At 37.6% G+C, this 15150-nt stretch overlaps 2 protein-coding genes across 3 annotated transcripts in view; both read left to right on the top strand.

Moving 5' to 3' along the window:
* The first annotated feature begins 120 nt into the window (after positions 1–120).
* Positions 121–5522, top strand: LOC109470772 (zinc finger protein 414-like). 2 transcript variants are annotated; one of them, XM_019769847.1, is made up of 5 exons: positions 121–346; positions 2543–2640; positions 3341–3395; positions 3958–4085; positions 4600–5521. In XM_019769847.1, exons 1-5 carry the CDS (start codon positions 129–131, stop codon positions 4722–4724), a joined length of 624 nt encoding a protein of 207 aa, XP_019625406.1. In that variant the 5' UTR covers positions 121–128; the 3' UTR covers positions 4725–5521. The 2 variants fall into 2 exon arrangements, 1 of the variants encoding a protein (XP_019625406.1); XR_002140273.1 differs by lacking the exon at positions 121–346 and adding an exon at positions 2372–2403 and having other exon boundaries at positions 4600–5522.
* Positions 5523–9961: 4439 nt separating this feature from the next.
* LOC109470765 (C-myc promoter-binding protein-like) overlaps positions 9962–15150 on the top strand; it is a 52552-nt gene continuing 47363 nt past the window's right edge. Inside the window, exon 1 of the mRNA XM_019769836.1 lies at positions 9962–10177. The gene's annotated coding sequence lies outside the window, so the exon portion shown is untranslated. The remainder of the gene's footprint in view (positions 10178–15150) is intronic.

Here is a 15150-nt window from a genome sequence, read left to right as displayed (position 1 = left end):
ATCCAGGTACGATACATGTGAATTCCAAGTCAGAGTGTGGAGAATGCAATTATGCATGACTGTACTTGAATGTACATGTGTTGAGGAAAACTAATCAAATTCTGCACAATATCTCTCCAGGTCTAGCGATGACCTCACGGGTGTCGTTGACGAGGTCGCCGTGCGGCAAGGCGGCGTGTCTGGGTTGTGCCGATCATACCTCTCACCACCGGGACGCGCCCGTCAGACGAGCCGTGAAACCCAGGATGTTCCTGTGCAATCAGAAGAACTGCAACAAGCAGTTCAACTCCATGGACAAGCTGGGGGCTCATCTTAGGGTGCACAACAAACCCAGCGTCTTCTACCCGTGAGTATTTCAAATTTGTTTGAACCATCCTTTATTCATGAAAGCTGAAATTGGCATGCAAGATACTTTTCATTGAGATCATGTGGGGAGAGGTAAGACAAAATAATAATATTATCAAGGTAAAGTATATACTAGTAGTAGTATCAGTTCGTTTCGATCATTTCTGTTACTTATGTATATAAGGGGTTAAGTAGAAAACCCCTGGCTCCCAGAAATTGAACCCAGGCTGCCAGCTTGAGACTCCGATGTACACTAGGCTGAAAGGTCTGGACCTGTTAAATTACAATGTACTAATACATTTAATTTGTTCATGCTTGTGGGGTTTTATTTTGTGTTACTAATACTGGTTAGAGGAGACATTTACTATTTATCGGTTAAACTTAAAGCAATTCTGTAATTCAGCATTACATGTACATTGGAAAATTGACACTGTAAATCCTGGTAGCAAAAATTTGTGGTCTGAGAAAAATTGACATAATTGCGGAACTGTACGTTTGTGATGGCGACAGGTGCAACAAAACAAAAGTCGGCAAATTATTTGCAGTAATGATAAGTTGGCGGTACAGAAGTGACCAGGAAAACTGCGAATATGAAATGAGAGTAAAAAAATCATGATTTACAGCATTCGCGATGTCTAAGTTGCAAAAAAGATAACCGTAGCAAACACTGCAAGATTCACAGCAGGTTATTACAAGAAAATTGTCTCCAGGCTTTCTTGTTCCATCCAGCTTTTATTGCAATTTACATGTAGAATTAGGCCACACCAATTTAATTTGTTGGTTCTCGGATTTTTTCAGAAAAAATATGAAGCGACAGGGCGAAAAAAAATAAAAATAAAAACAGGTCTAGGCATCCTATTATAGGCTTAAATGCTACAAAATGAGCCATGAAGTCAACACAAAAGGCTGGGTTAAAATTTAAACATTGAATTTTGAACTTTTAATCAAACCACTGCAATGATAGATGGGAAAACTGTAACAACTAGGAAGAAATGGACTTTCCTCAACTGTTGGGGGGCAAAACATGAGCATTTTTCAGTTGATTCAGGACCAGAATCAAATTTTTTTTTTGCAAATCAGAAAAAAACGAAGAGGCGAATCCAAGAACCAACAAATTAAATTGGTGTGGCCTTATATCCTTTTATATTACTAGTATACAGGCTATTCACATTTGCCATCATGTTGGATTACAGTCTGAATTCAAACACACCAATATGCTATTCAGCTATTGCTGTTATCAATTTTCCTGCCAACACCTGGTTGCCGGATTCATATGATAATTATCATGGTGTCAATAAAAAGCCTCTATATGGCATCCTATTCTAATATGAATATGCAAAAATACAGGGGCAAAATTAGCATAACAAATAAGCTGCCTTTGTTTTGCAAATGAAGACAGGACAGATGTTGTAACAACAATCAGAACATAGTGAAACAACAAAAATACTTACTAGTAGTACATGTACTTGAAAGAAAGGGAAAGACAACAGAGAGAAGTCTTAACAGGATCTTCTCACATCCTCCCTTACCTTTTCACAGCATCTTAAAAGCTAAGAACTCAGCTTGTGGTGATGTCTATTTAAACTGGAGTGTGAGCATTATTGTGTAGCTTGAACTCCATTGTCTTCTGCAGTTTAGGCCGAATAGAAGATGAAATACATTTCACCATAGATTGCCCCTTGTATAGTAGAGATAGACTCATATTTTTTAGCCATGTATTAAGTATATATCCCCACTTTAGTTATTTGACTAGTAAAGAGAAATTTGTATTCCTTTTAACTTTTGATAAACCTACTCTAAGTAATCTCACAGCCGCATATATCCATACAATCACTACCAAGCGAGATGAAGCCGAAAAGAATAGAAATTAGACATTTATTTACACTCTTATATGTTCATATATTTGTAATGTATATGTTTATGTTCATGTTCTGTACCCATGCGACCTGTACTTAGTTCTGTAGAACACAAATGTACAATAAAGGTCTTCATTCATTCATTAAAACTCAGGTGAAAAATTTAGCAGGTTCCATTGTTGTGTCTCCTCTCACCACACAGGTGAATATGAATACCTAGTTTTGGTTAGTGAGATCTTCATGTAAAGCTACACCTCTAGCATGTTTAAGAACCCAGCACACTTGTAGAAAAGTTCTGTTTGGAAATTGTCTCATGTCTTTTCTTCAATTTCTTTTTGTAGGTGTCCAAAGTGTTCATTTAAGTGCAGTTCCCAGAAGAAGCTAGAATTCCACATCCACAACAAGCATGTCTTAGACCATGGCAAATGGAAGGGAGCAAGTAAGTACATGTAGGATGAGTTCCACAAAGTACAAAGTATAGCAAGTTTTGGCAATAAGTCTTTTCTAGCAAGGCCATGTTGATTTGATTATATGGATGACATCCGCGCGCGCATGAATTTTCGGCCGTTTCCAAAAAAAAAAGTTTTCAACCATACTGTAAATCGTGCAAAAAAGTTGCTAAATGAGCAAAAATATACCATAAGTTGCAAGGTAAAACATTTAGAAACGATACCAATGTCGTAGAATGCCAAAATCAAAGGAAAAAAGACAAAAATGTAAAGAAATGAATTCGAAGAGTAGATTATTCGCCATAACATCTTCTGTGCCATTTGTTCAACCTTCATGACCACGTAGATTTCATAGTGAAAGCAACTTTTTTTTTTGCAAAACTTTTTTTTATTCGCACGCGCGCATCAGTTTTGGGGTTCCCAGAGGATGTCATCCATATAATCAAATCAACATGGCCCAATTAAGAAAACTAGACATTTCACAAAACATGAGATATGACTGACTGTTCTTTATACATGTTTTGATCTTTTGTGTCCAGATAGACAGATAACAAATACTGCTTTGATTTTCATGTTGACATAGAAATACATGAAGCATATGATCAAGAGGACTGTCTCTTTGAAGATTGTTGTTGTTGCATATTTTGTGTCAAATCATGCATTGATGTTGTTGTCCTCAACATTCTGCAGGTAATGCCAAAAGAAAACCCTCTGCTCTCATTCTGTGGCATCATGTTGGTAACAGGTAGGTACAGAACCAACTGCCACCCTTTTTTGCATTAGTGTTAGAGTTTGGCAAATGTTTTATATGTACATGTAAGTTATGCCCGTGCTATACAATCCAACCCAGTCAGCATGGCTAATGACAGCAAACCAAGATAGCAGTCCCATTATACTCCTAAGCAAAAATTGTATAGCACAAGGCACCACAACAAAATAGAACACTACACATTACAACTGACCACAACACAAGTCACCACATTGCAGTGCAACACTACACCGTGAAATGTAGTACAATGCAGCACAATACAAAAAGAAACACACAGTATAGCACACTTTAATAACACAATGCAATGAAACATTGATTTCGTATTTAAAGTGAAATCAAATCCTACTACTGGATAAAATACATGACATCTGTCACTCTTTTTCAGCGTGTCTAATTTCTAAATGAAGGAGCTGGAAAAAAACAGTTGAGCATGACATAGATTTCTTACCTTTGAGCCAGTTCTGATTGCCTTTTTTGGCAGTGAAGTTTTCAATAGTCAGTCACAAATTTCCACGTCCATTTACATGTATTTCTGTAGATACAAGTGTGGTCAGTGCCAATTCAGCACAGTATCCAGGCCGGCCATTTCAGAGCATTGCAGAGACCACAGGGCTGGGTCAACTGGAGCAGTAACAAAGGCAAAGGCAGTCAAACCAACCAAGACAGGTATATGGACTTCATTTCACTGTAAGAAATTGGTAAAGGAGGTGTTTTTGCTGTTAAACAAGACCTCATTACTTCAGAATCTGTTGACTTTTTAAGTCCACCACAATTTAATCTGTTGGTTCCTCAGGTTTGCCTGCTTCATTTTTTTCCTGAGTTGCAAAAAAGAAAAAGAAGAAGATTTAGGTTCTTGATCAAATCTAAAATGCTAATATTTTGGCCCAAACAGTTGAAGAAAACTCCTAATCCTACTCGATACACTTTTTTCCATCTATCAATGTATCTATTGGTTTGATAAAAATTTTTAAATTGATTGTTTGAATTATAAACTTGGCCTGTTATGTTGACTTCATAGCTGAGATATTGTAGCTTTTGGGGGGTAACATCGGATGCCTATGCTTGTTTTTATTTTTATTATTGTCACCCTGTCGTTTCATATTTTTTTCTGATAAAATCAAGAGAGTCAACAAATCAAGTTGGTGTGGCCTAAAATCACTTTGTATCGTTGTTATTCCAGTTCTTCCACAAAAGAGGCCACAAGTAAGGAGAAAAGCTGGCCAGAAGAATACAGGAAAAGAGGAAGTGTCCAAAGTATCTGACACACATCAGATGTTGAGGAGATCCAAGAGGAAGATGTCCTAACTAAGATACTTACTTTGTGCACTCTATACTACTTACGTACACATATATATCTGTATTGTACAGTATATGATAGATGAAACACAATTATTCAATCAAAGTGATATTTTGGTAAACATGTCACTAGTATCATCCACATGTGATTTGATGTTCATTATTAGTTGCCTATTTGACCACCAAATTATTTTCATAATTTGATGGTTTTCATTTTGTTACACCTGAGTTATATTTATGTTTTGTAGATGCATGGAGTTAAAAGGATCCTCCTTGGTAGATGTAGTTGAACAGCTAGTAATTTGGAACCTACCTTTCCATACCCATCTACTTGTTCATACATGTTCATGTATATTATAAAATACTAGTAACCATGTTAAGCATTTAATTCTGTTCAGTTCTATGTTTTTTTTTTTAAAGGATGAAAGTAAAGAGGCTGGCCAGCAGTTCAAATTATAAGCCATACAAATGGGAACAAATGCTATATTATTGACAATATGCTAAATTATGCAGTACGTAGAACAACTATAACTCAGGGACCTGGAGCTTCCATGACATAGTTAATATAAGCAACCTGTTGGATAATGTTGTGCAGCAAATAATTTGCTAACTTTAATCATGCTACCAGCAACTAGCCCCACATTCAGATAGACACTGGTGAATGAGCTTGCTTTTTTTTTTGACTGGGAGTAAGCATGTAACTCAGACTGAGCATTTTTCAGGGATCTATTTGTATGTGATTTTATACAGACATGTTGTTAAGTTGGTAGTTTATCAGTACTTTTGACATGGAAACTGGTCCTAGTGACGTCCAAAACCTAAAATTCCAATCCCTGTACATGTAATTAAATAAAAACCTGGTGAGTATCCTCTTTGGTATAACCAAGGACATTATATTGTAAAACAGGATAATTTTGTAACAAAAACATCAAACGCATTTATAACAACAGCTGTTCTTTTTATAAGTGACATTTAAGAACCAGTAACATGTGGAGGACTTTTTATCGAAAGGTGGCAGATTTTGGAAGAAAGCTTTAACTGCAGTTTGTAGTAGTTTTGTCGTAGTATTGTCCTAGTATACTTGTATGAGTTGAGTATGGATTAATACTGAATGAAAGAAAGGGAAAGAGAAAATTGCGGGTTAGTCAATCTAGGCTGTGTAACACAATCTCTTGCTTTCAGGCCAGACCAGTGGAGGGGCTGCAAGAAGTGCAATATAATCAGGCTAGTAGTCACTCTACATTTGTTCAAGGTTATAATTTTTGCATAACTTTAGTTGCAGCACGTAAAACGTTTTCAGCACGATTAGTGAAGACAAAAATTAGGTACGTAATGTGTAGAGATCATGGATCAGTGCATGTATATGGTAATGTACGTACATGTACATGTACTAGTATGTGATATTTTGTAGTCGTAGCTGTGATTTCGAGAAAAGTATTAGAACTAAAGTATAATTTTGTAGGCAGTTTGTACGTGTATCTGTATTTTCCTAAGCTGAAAAGTTTAAGTTGACAACATGACTTTTGAAATATATATTTTTCATGAGAAGTTGTGTGTAGTTGAAGAAACAAAAACCTGGAAAAAAGAATAGTTCAACATTTTCTGTGAAATATGCAAACAGGTTAAAAGCCCATACAATGTCAAAGTGGTTTGTATTTGTTAGGATCTTCAGTGAAAAATGGTTTAAAACAGCAGGATCTTCAGTGAGAAATGGTTCAAAACACATATTTCCCTTGGTGCTCAATATTGTGTGAAGGATGCCTTCATGTAAAAAAAAATATATTCAGCTTGTGCAATGTCTCTTGTAACAGATGGTATCGAGTGGAGCATGCAGCTAAATTCATGCACACATTTAATTGCAATGGTACAAAACATTCTAATGGCAAACGGTACAAATGTCCAAATTTCAGTTGTAAGAAGTATTTCCAGTACATGTATTTTGTTAGAGAATACTGACAGCAGTTTACTAAGTATTTTCTGGTTAATGCATGTGCATTTTGTTCTTGGAGTACTAGACCAATACGGAAAAGAATTGGGGCTCGCTCAGAATATCATGTCTACTCTGTTACAATATTGCATTATTGGCAATTTAACTTCTGAAGGTGGTAACAAGTTTACTGGTAACGTAGTAGAAATCAGCAAGAAGCCTAATAGTATGTATTATGTATATTTAAACTACATTGTAATATCAGCAAGGCCGACATTGGTGCCAGTGCTGAAAGCGTGAAAATAGAAATGATCTACTCCCTTGAAGGGCCCCAATACATCTAATTGTTTGAAGTAATTTGATCATGGAAAGTGCATGTTTAAGTTTGTTGGTTGGTTATAACTACAGTTAATGTGATATAACCACAATTTGTGATGTTATGAACTGCATTTGAATTATGATATGCCATTTTTGCATGTGGAGATGCCTTGATTACTTTTGTCGGGCGCATTTTGTATACCGTAAGTTCAAATGTATAGCCAGAAAACATTAGACTGGAAGGACATTTACAGACTTAACAGTACATTTACAGACTTAATGATGGTGCTACCTCCAAATGTTGTCTTCCCTTAAATATCAACCACTGTGTGATCTTTCTACATGTGCCAGGTTGGAGGAAGAGCATATCTTTGTTAAACTTTTGCTACCACAAACATAAAGTGATTTACAGTATACCCAGGTATATATTCTAGCCTGGTAAATGTAATCCCAATTATTACAGTTAGACGTTGCAATTAATATTGTTTTAAAGGCAATGTATTAATGTAAGGCCACACCAATTTAATTTCTTGGTTAACGGATTCGCCCGCTTCATTTTTTTCTGATTTGCAAATAAAAATAAAAATTCAGAATCAACTGCAAAATGCTCATATTTTGCCCTGAACAGTTGAAAACAGCCATTTTCATCCCACCCTTCCGAGCAGGGTCAGTGGCGCGGCCCAAAAGAACCTACCGTTCTTTTGGGCCGCGCCACTGACCCTGCTCGGGAGGGTGTTTCATCCTAGTTGTTAGTTATTCCATCTTTCAATGCAGTGGTATCATTAAAAGTTCAAAATTCATTGTTTAAATTTTGAACCAGCCTGGTGTGTTGACTCCTATCGTACCATTTTGGGCCATAATAGGATGCCTAGGCCTGTTTTTATTTATATTTATTTTTCGCCCGCCCGCTCCATTATTTTTCTAGAAAAATCCGTTAACCGAGAAATTAAATTGGTGTGGCCTAAGTCATTGCTTAAACCTCAAAGGTAAAGGCATATACCAACTTGGAGTATTTTGTGCAAATTGTACCAGAGGCTCAGTCCTCAGTTATTAACGAATAAAGCCATTGATGATTAGGCCACACCAAGTAAATTTTATGGATGACGTCCTTTGGAGACCCTAAATCTAATGCGAGAGGGCGAAAAAAAACAAGAAGGGCCCTAAAAAACAAGATGCCTAGATTAGAAATATACTAAGAGACAACAAATATTAGGACACAAATTGAATGAGGTGACATAGTGTAACAAGCAAGAAGTCTTTCATTCATCATCAAAACAGCAATAAATCAGGTGGAATAGCAGTTGTCGTCCTGTCCTGTTTTCGCGTTACGGGTTCCACGTCAATCTGGCGATTTGTGGCACTCTCATGACTCTTTGGTCATAGTTACAGGAAGCGGAATTTCTTGTTTTTTTTTCTAGGAACGGGCCAAAATCAATGCGCGCGAGGACGTCATCCATAAAATTTACTTGGTGTGGCCTTAATAAGCATTGACAATACAATGTCGTAGTCCTCCCATCTATTATACTAATACCTAAGCCATATCTGTCTTCTGTTGTATGAAGGTAATGGAATTACTTCAACACAATTAATCAGTCATGTCTGGAACATAGTTCCTATTGTAAATTTGTTTAGTTCTTAGGCTTTGTTGTTGGCTCTTAGATGGATAAAGGTGTCAAGGTTATATTCTATAGATGTAACTTATGCTGCGACAGTATGGGATCCATATACAAAGAAAGACAAAGACAAATTGGAAAGGGTACAGAATCAAGCTGCAAGATTCTGTATGAACAACTATGTAAGAGGTGCTAGTGTCACGGAAATGAAAAGAAACCTACAGTGGACCTCACTGGAAGACAGAAGAAAGATGTCTAGACTATGCATGATGTACAAAATGACTAATAAACTGGTGGATGTCCCAACTACTAAGTACCTAATACCAGCCCAGAAGAGAACAAGAAATAGCCACGCATTCAAGTACCAGAGTTATCAACCAAGGATTGAGGTGTTCAAGAATTCATTCTTTCCTAGAACTATCGCAGAGTGGAACTCACTGTCACCAAGTACAGTAGGGGCATTGTCAATAGATAGCTTTAAACCTAGAAGTTCAAGGGTTAGGTGTAACAAGTCGATTGGTGTAATATAGCCAGCCGCCGCCGCGCCGCGTGCCTGCGAAACTGGTGTGTTACGCCGAAAGGCGGTTATACCGGCTATACAGATACAGATACAGATAACTGTTTTAAAGTAGATCAATATTCTGATTTTGTGTCAGAAATTTTCTAACTGGTTTAGTTTTTCGTGATGACCCCTATATGAAATCACAACACTGAATTCGGAATTTGTGTTTGTATTAGGAATTCTAGTGTACTTACAGCAGTTTCAACCATGAACTTCAAACACTGCAAAAATCTCATATTTTGCTATTTGCATAAAATAAAACCACCATCAAAGACTTAGTAAATGCACTTAAAGTACCTGCAGTCTTTTGTTTTATTCAAGGCCATTATATATACTAAATGTACTTTCCTTACTTTATCTGTAAACTCAGGGCCCTGTGTAAACTCTTGAAATTGAATTCCTTTTCATGAACATTATTCCCTATATTGTGATCAAAGGGAGATATCATTAAGATGAGACTTACAACTATCAAAAAGATACATTTTCGAGAGTAAAACAACATATTTTGGACAAAAATGGTTTTCCTTCAATCCCATTGTATGCAGTTAGATGTAATTTTGAAGTCAAAACACAACTTTGAAGTGCCCGCCTTGATTCTCAATGAAGCCAACGGCGGAGTGATATTCCTTACCAATCTGTGCTGTCCTATTTTAGTTACAAAACATCAATCTAATGTTGTAAAACTATTTTAGGAAGTACACAATCTTACACAAACACTATCTTTTTATTTTATTTGACGTCTAATGATCAGTTAAAAGAATCAAATTGGTACGGAAGGGAATGTTTTGTGGAATTAATTGAGCACAATTTTTGTTACGCGGAAGGAGGTGTACGTTTACATGTGTGATCAAGCACCAAACATGGCGGCGCTTTTTTGGAGGCTTACGTGAAAGGTTAGACATTTTTCCACCACCTTCGACACGATGTTACGGATTTGCCCCGGCTCAAGGAAGAATCTCACTAAGTCTCAGAGGGAAGAGGGCTGTTTTCGTCGCCCCGTGCGGTTTAATCTCCTCCGGACTTCACGTGATACGGAAAAACGGTACGTGTTTTGGTGGAGGGGCGTTGTGGTTGTGTGTGTGTGACTGACTGTTTAGGTGGTGGGAGGGGGGCATAGGTGACGAGGTCGTTTGTGTAACATGAATTTATAATAACGTTTCAACATGCCGCAGAGATCAATCAGACTACTCAAACGATGTTCCTGTAAGCCCTTATCCAAACCGTGATTCCACATATTTCTTAACAGAATCCAAAGCTGCATGTAGCTTGTGAGGAGTAGTCTCGATCGTGAACGATCGCCCGAACACGTCGGTAGTAGACTGATGGCTATGTCGGTTATAAACCTGGACACGTGCTCACAAAAACACATTTTTTAGGCACGCAAACTTTCCTCGCATCTAAATCTTCCTCAACCACGATCTGTGGCCATCGGGACTACATACTTACGACGCCAGTGTGACTTAAAAAAATTTGCAACTACACGTAGATTTGTATCACAAGAAAATATTTTCGTCCGTCCGTGCGTAAACGACCAGACAGTTTTTTCAGTAGTCGATATGTTATGTTACTCCTGTAGCTTCAACAACTTATTTTTGTAAGTTGTTGGAGCTACAGCAGACTCTATTAGAAGCAGTTGCAGCTAGGATTTAACGATGAGGGGCACTTTTGAGTCTAAAACGGGACCTGGACAGATCGATACACGGACGTTTGTATCGATTTGAGCCGGCTGTCGTGTCGTCTCAGAGACTCAGACAGTAGGGCTCGAAATAAAAATTATGGGTGCACATACTCCCTATCGCAGGTAAAATTGGAGCTGTGCAGGTACTAGTATTTCTTATGTCTACCTGCACCTAATCTGCACTTTGCCAATGTACTATGTTCATAGTCAAATGCAAATGTAGATGTGTGTGAATTCTTATTTTCTGCATTTACTGTTTTCTTACCACCTATATGAAGTAGTTTGAAAAAAAATTATGGCAATGGTTTCTGAATTGTTACTTTTTAGTATGATCCATACCTCTCAAAAGTCTGAATGGTGCAGGTGAAACAGTTATCCAGTGTGGTAATTTTCAATGTTACCTGCACATTTGCAGCTATGCAGAAAAAAAAGTATTTGGAGCCCTGCAGACAGAATGGTTTATAAATGGCCCTCAGTTGGTTGTATTGTATTGCAAAGCTTTATTTGATTATTTTCTTCAACTAAGTGTGTTTCGTGCACAATGTTGTATTTCCAGGGCAGCTTTTGTCCGTCTAGACTAAGATTTCTTTTGTTTTGTAAATGTCTGTCTGTTGTACTACTACTAGTAGTAATGTAAAATACACAGACAAGTCTGGGTAGTAATTAGGGCAATTGTGATGCAAATCTCTTGGTCACCTGTACTGGGTATTGTAGTATTGCCCAGCCAAGAGAAGGCGTTAGAATTTCCCTCTTACGATGTGATTGTAGTCGTTTTATGGCTTAATAGTATATGCAAAATTTTTGTTGTCTATTCAATAGTTAGAAGTCCAAAAAGTTTTATACAGGAGTAGATTATTGTAAAAGTCAGTGAAATCATTATGATTTTTACACCAAAGCACATTTTTAGTAACAGATATGTTATAATTATGTTTAAAAATTGTGAAATATTAGATTTTTATGTCGACAGTTTTGCAGTGGCCTCTCCCAGCTACCAAATATCAAGACAACCCATCTAAATTATTAAACTTAGCCTTCTTGAGTTATTGTGTTTACACATAGAAAGACGGGCACACACACACACACACACACACACACACACAAACATAACCTTCTTGGTGAAGGTCAATATTAGCAGTTCAGAATTGTCAGCTTGTATTCCTGTAATTTCATATTGCGTGAACAGTATACAGCAACAGGATTATGGGAACATATCTATTTATAAATCTCAGAGATAGGCTAAATATCATGTTGACATAGACTGTTGCCAATACAAAAACTTGGCTTTCATCTCGTATTTTGATATTATGGAAGTGAAAAAAGATCTCATAATGTAGCTGTAAATAATATCAAGGCCATGCCAATTTGATTTGCTGGTTCTTGGATTCAATCAATGAAGTGATTGGGAAAAAAGCCTAAGTATGCATCCTTTGATAGTCCCAAATGCTACTGCCGGTATATGGATAGTGGTTCAACAATAAATCAAATTAGTATTTGCAGGGCTCGAAATACTAGTGTAGAGAGAGTACAGTTCGTACCACCTTGTACCAAGTACATTGTACTCTGGAGTCAGTTACTGTGTGTGTTGGGGGGTATACCATGGCATCAGACAGCAAATATTTGAAGACTTTTCTTGTCCCAAGATGGGGTGTAGGTTGGACCATTTTGCGGTGATCTGGATGTGATTAATAACAATTTTAAATCTCATAATCTGCTGTAGAACAGGATGCAAATGTAAAATATTATTTAAGGCATTTTTTGGTTTTATCATGGATGATCATCAGTGTACGTAGACTTCGAAAATACATGCACATCTCCAATTTTACCTGCATACGCATTTCTAGCCCTGTTTACCACTAGTATCATTGTATTTTTTCCTTGAACGGAGCACCTCACCCCACCGGCTGCAATTGTCAATGACCCTGGATGTGATGCCACAGTTTGGGGCCTTGTCCAGTACAATATATAGATATAGATATCAATTTCATTTGCTGTTGTGATGATATGCATTTTCACACTAACTAGCTTGTCCCTACATTAGTTGGGATCTGTTCTGGCTATTACCAGATGTTTACATTTCAGGGATCTCCCCAGAAATTTAGGACAGAATGGAGGAGGGTGCGAAATATCGGTAAATTTGACCAAAGAACGCTGGAAAAGGGTGTAAAAACACTAGTTTTGAAAATTAACAGGGTGGAGCTGAGATAAGGACTGGGTGGAGGAGCTCCACTGCTCCATTGTTTAGGGAGGTCCCTGCATTTGGCTTGATTGATTGACAGCTAGATTCCATCTTGATGGGGTAACAAGGGTCAGCGGAGGTCAGCAGAGGTCACCCATCATGGTACACTGATCCACTGGAATCCATCTCCTGTGTTGGAAAATCACTCAGCACTATTGACTGACAAAACTGTGTTGTTACAAAGTCTTACCGCTTTCCTCTGTACTGTGGTTGGGATCTAGTTCTTGGCCCATATTGTAATATTGACAAAGAGTAGCCAGAATGTTGCAACAAAAAGTTGCTCTTTTGATTTTAAAACCTATAAGTGTTTTTACAAATTTATTACTAAACCAACTTGTCACGCTGACATGGAATGTAGGCACTGTAAATCTTTAATGTTTGTGGTGGTTTTAGTTTCATGGTGACCCCTCTACTGCAAAATCTTGCGGGAACTTGCGGCTGTCAAGTTGTTCAAGCGCATGCTCAGCCCTGACCACCCACTACATGATTTGGTACCGGGAGCCAGGTCGGAGAGCACAGGGAGGTGTTTGAGGAACTCTGGGGGAATCACGGTGCCCAAGGCACGGACAAACAGACTGTACAACTCGTTCCTCCACTGCACAATCAGATTGTACAATAGCCAAACGCAGACCTAGTGTTCTAGTGTTTCATGTCCCACTTTTGTATGTAATTGTCTTGTGCATTTCTATACTTATGTAAAGTCCACACAATTCAGGAGTACTACGTACCCCTGCTATGTAGACTGTTCTTAATAAAATTGAAAATTGAAAATTGAAATTGAAATTGAAAAATCAAGATCAATTCATTTAAAATCAGTTCATTCAAGACATTGTAGCTTTCCTGTATAGTTAACAAAATTTGTTTCTGCCGCAGTCTTCCTTTTTACCCCAACCACGAGATTAAGACACCACAAAAATAAATAAATGAACAGTAATCAGATCGCAGTACTGAGGCTGCTACTCTGAATATACAGTAAGTACTCTACAAAAGATACTCGTCAAATCAGTAAAAGACAAATAAATGAACTTGATCATAGTTGTAGAGTTTTTGTATATTTCTTGTGAAGACTCCTGAAATGGCATCAACACATTATGCAGAATAGATACAATCTGGAGACACTCAGTCCCCCCATTCTGAGATAACACACAAGGGTATGTAGCAATTATATATGGCACAGACTGTGACGTCAAGGCACAGTTCAATGCATCTGCTTTGAAATTCAATGTGCCGGGAAAAATGTACGAAAAACCTGTCCGCAGATATTACACCACATGATATACAAGTGGTTTCATCATACATAAATGGTCGTGCCCTAAACAGAGTGTCAATCAGTCCTTTGTATATAAGGAGTCGCCACATGGATTATGTAGGTCAGACATTGCAAATTGAACTGTGCTTAGTCTGAAGGTCAAATGCAAGGGTGGCTGGCTTCCAATTTCCCTGTCTGTATAGAGTTGTGTACATGTCTGGGTCAGGGCCGATTGAGAGAGTGTGACAGGATTCCATTGAAAGGTCTACTTCGTTCCTTGTTTCCTACCCTTTCAGTGTAGATAATTTGTTGCTATATTATACAGCGTATACAAAATGCCACAAATGATCTACTCTTGCAAATTGTAGCATATGCCAGAGGAACATATCTAGTAGCAACACAGCTGAAATCCACATTTAATTTGTAAGTTTTACAGGGAAAACACTAACTTTTTGAAAGATGAAAAAGAAAATTTACACAACAGAATTTTTAGTACATCAGAGAACTACTATATATACTTTGTTGGTGTGAAAACTTTCTTGACATTATAAATGATTTTTTTTTGGCCACCCCTAGTTTTGGAATGGTCTCTTCTAGTTGTATAAGCCAAACCCAGTGCTTTAAATCTTATTGTCTACAGTCTATGATGTCTTGTATGCTGAAGAGAGTGTAGTGACATATACGTATTGGCAGGTATGGTGGCTGCAGGCAGAGCGTGTTGTATGTGTGAATGGTAGTGCAGGACTTGAAATACTTGGTGCATATGCACCTTAAAACTTGCAAGTGAAATTGGGGCTGTGCAGGTATATCTGATGTCTACCTGCACCTAACCTATACATATATATAAAAATC

This window comes from Branchiostoma belcheri, unplaced genomic scaffold (assembly GCF_001625305.1).
Source record: "Branchiostoma belcheri isolate BF01 breed outbred unplaced genomic scaffold, Haploidv18h27 scaffold231, whole genome shotgun sequence".
Taxonomy (NCBI): domain Eukaryota; kingdom Metazoa; phylum Chordata; class Leptocardii; order Amphioxiformes; family Branchiostomatidae; genus Branchiostoma; species Branchiostoma belcheri.
The sequence above is the reverse complement of the archived record's forward strand: the minus strand, read 5'-3'. Positions and strand labels throughout refer to the sequence as shown.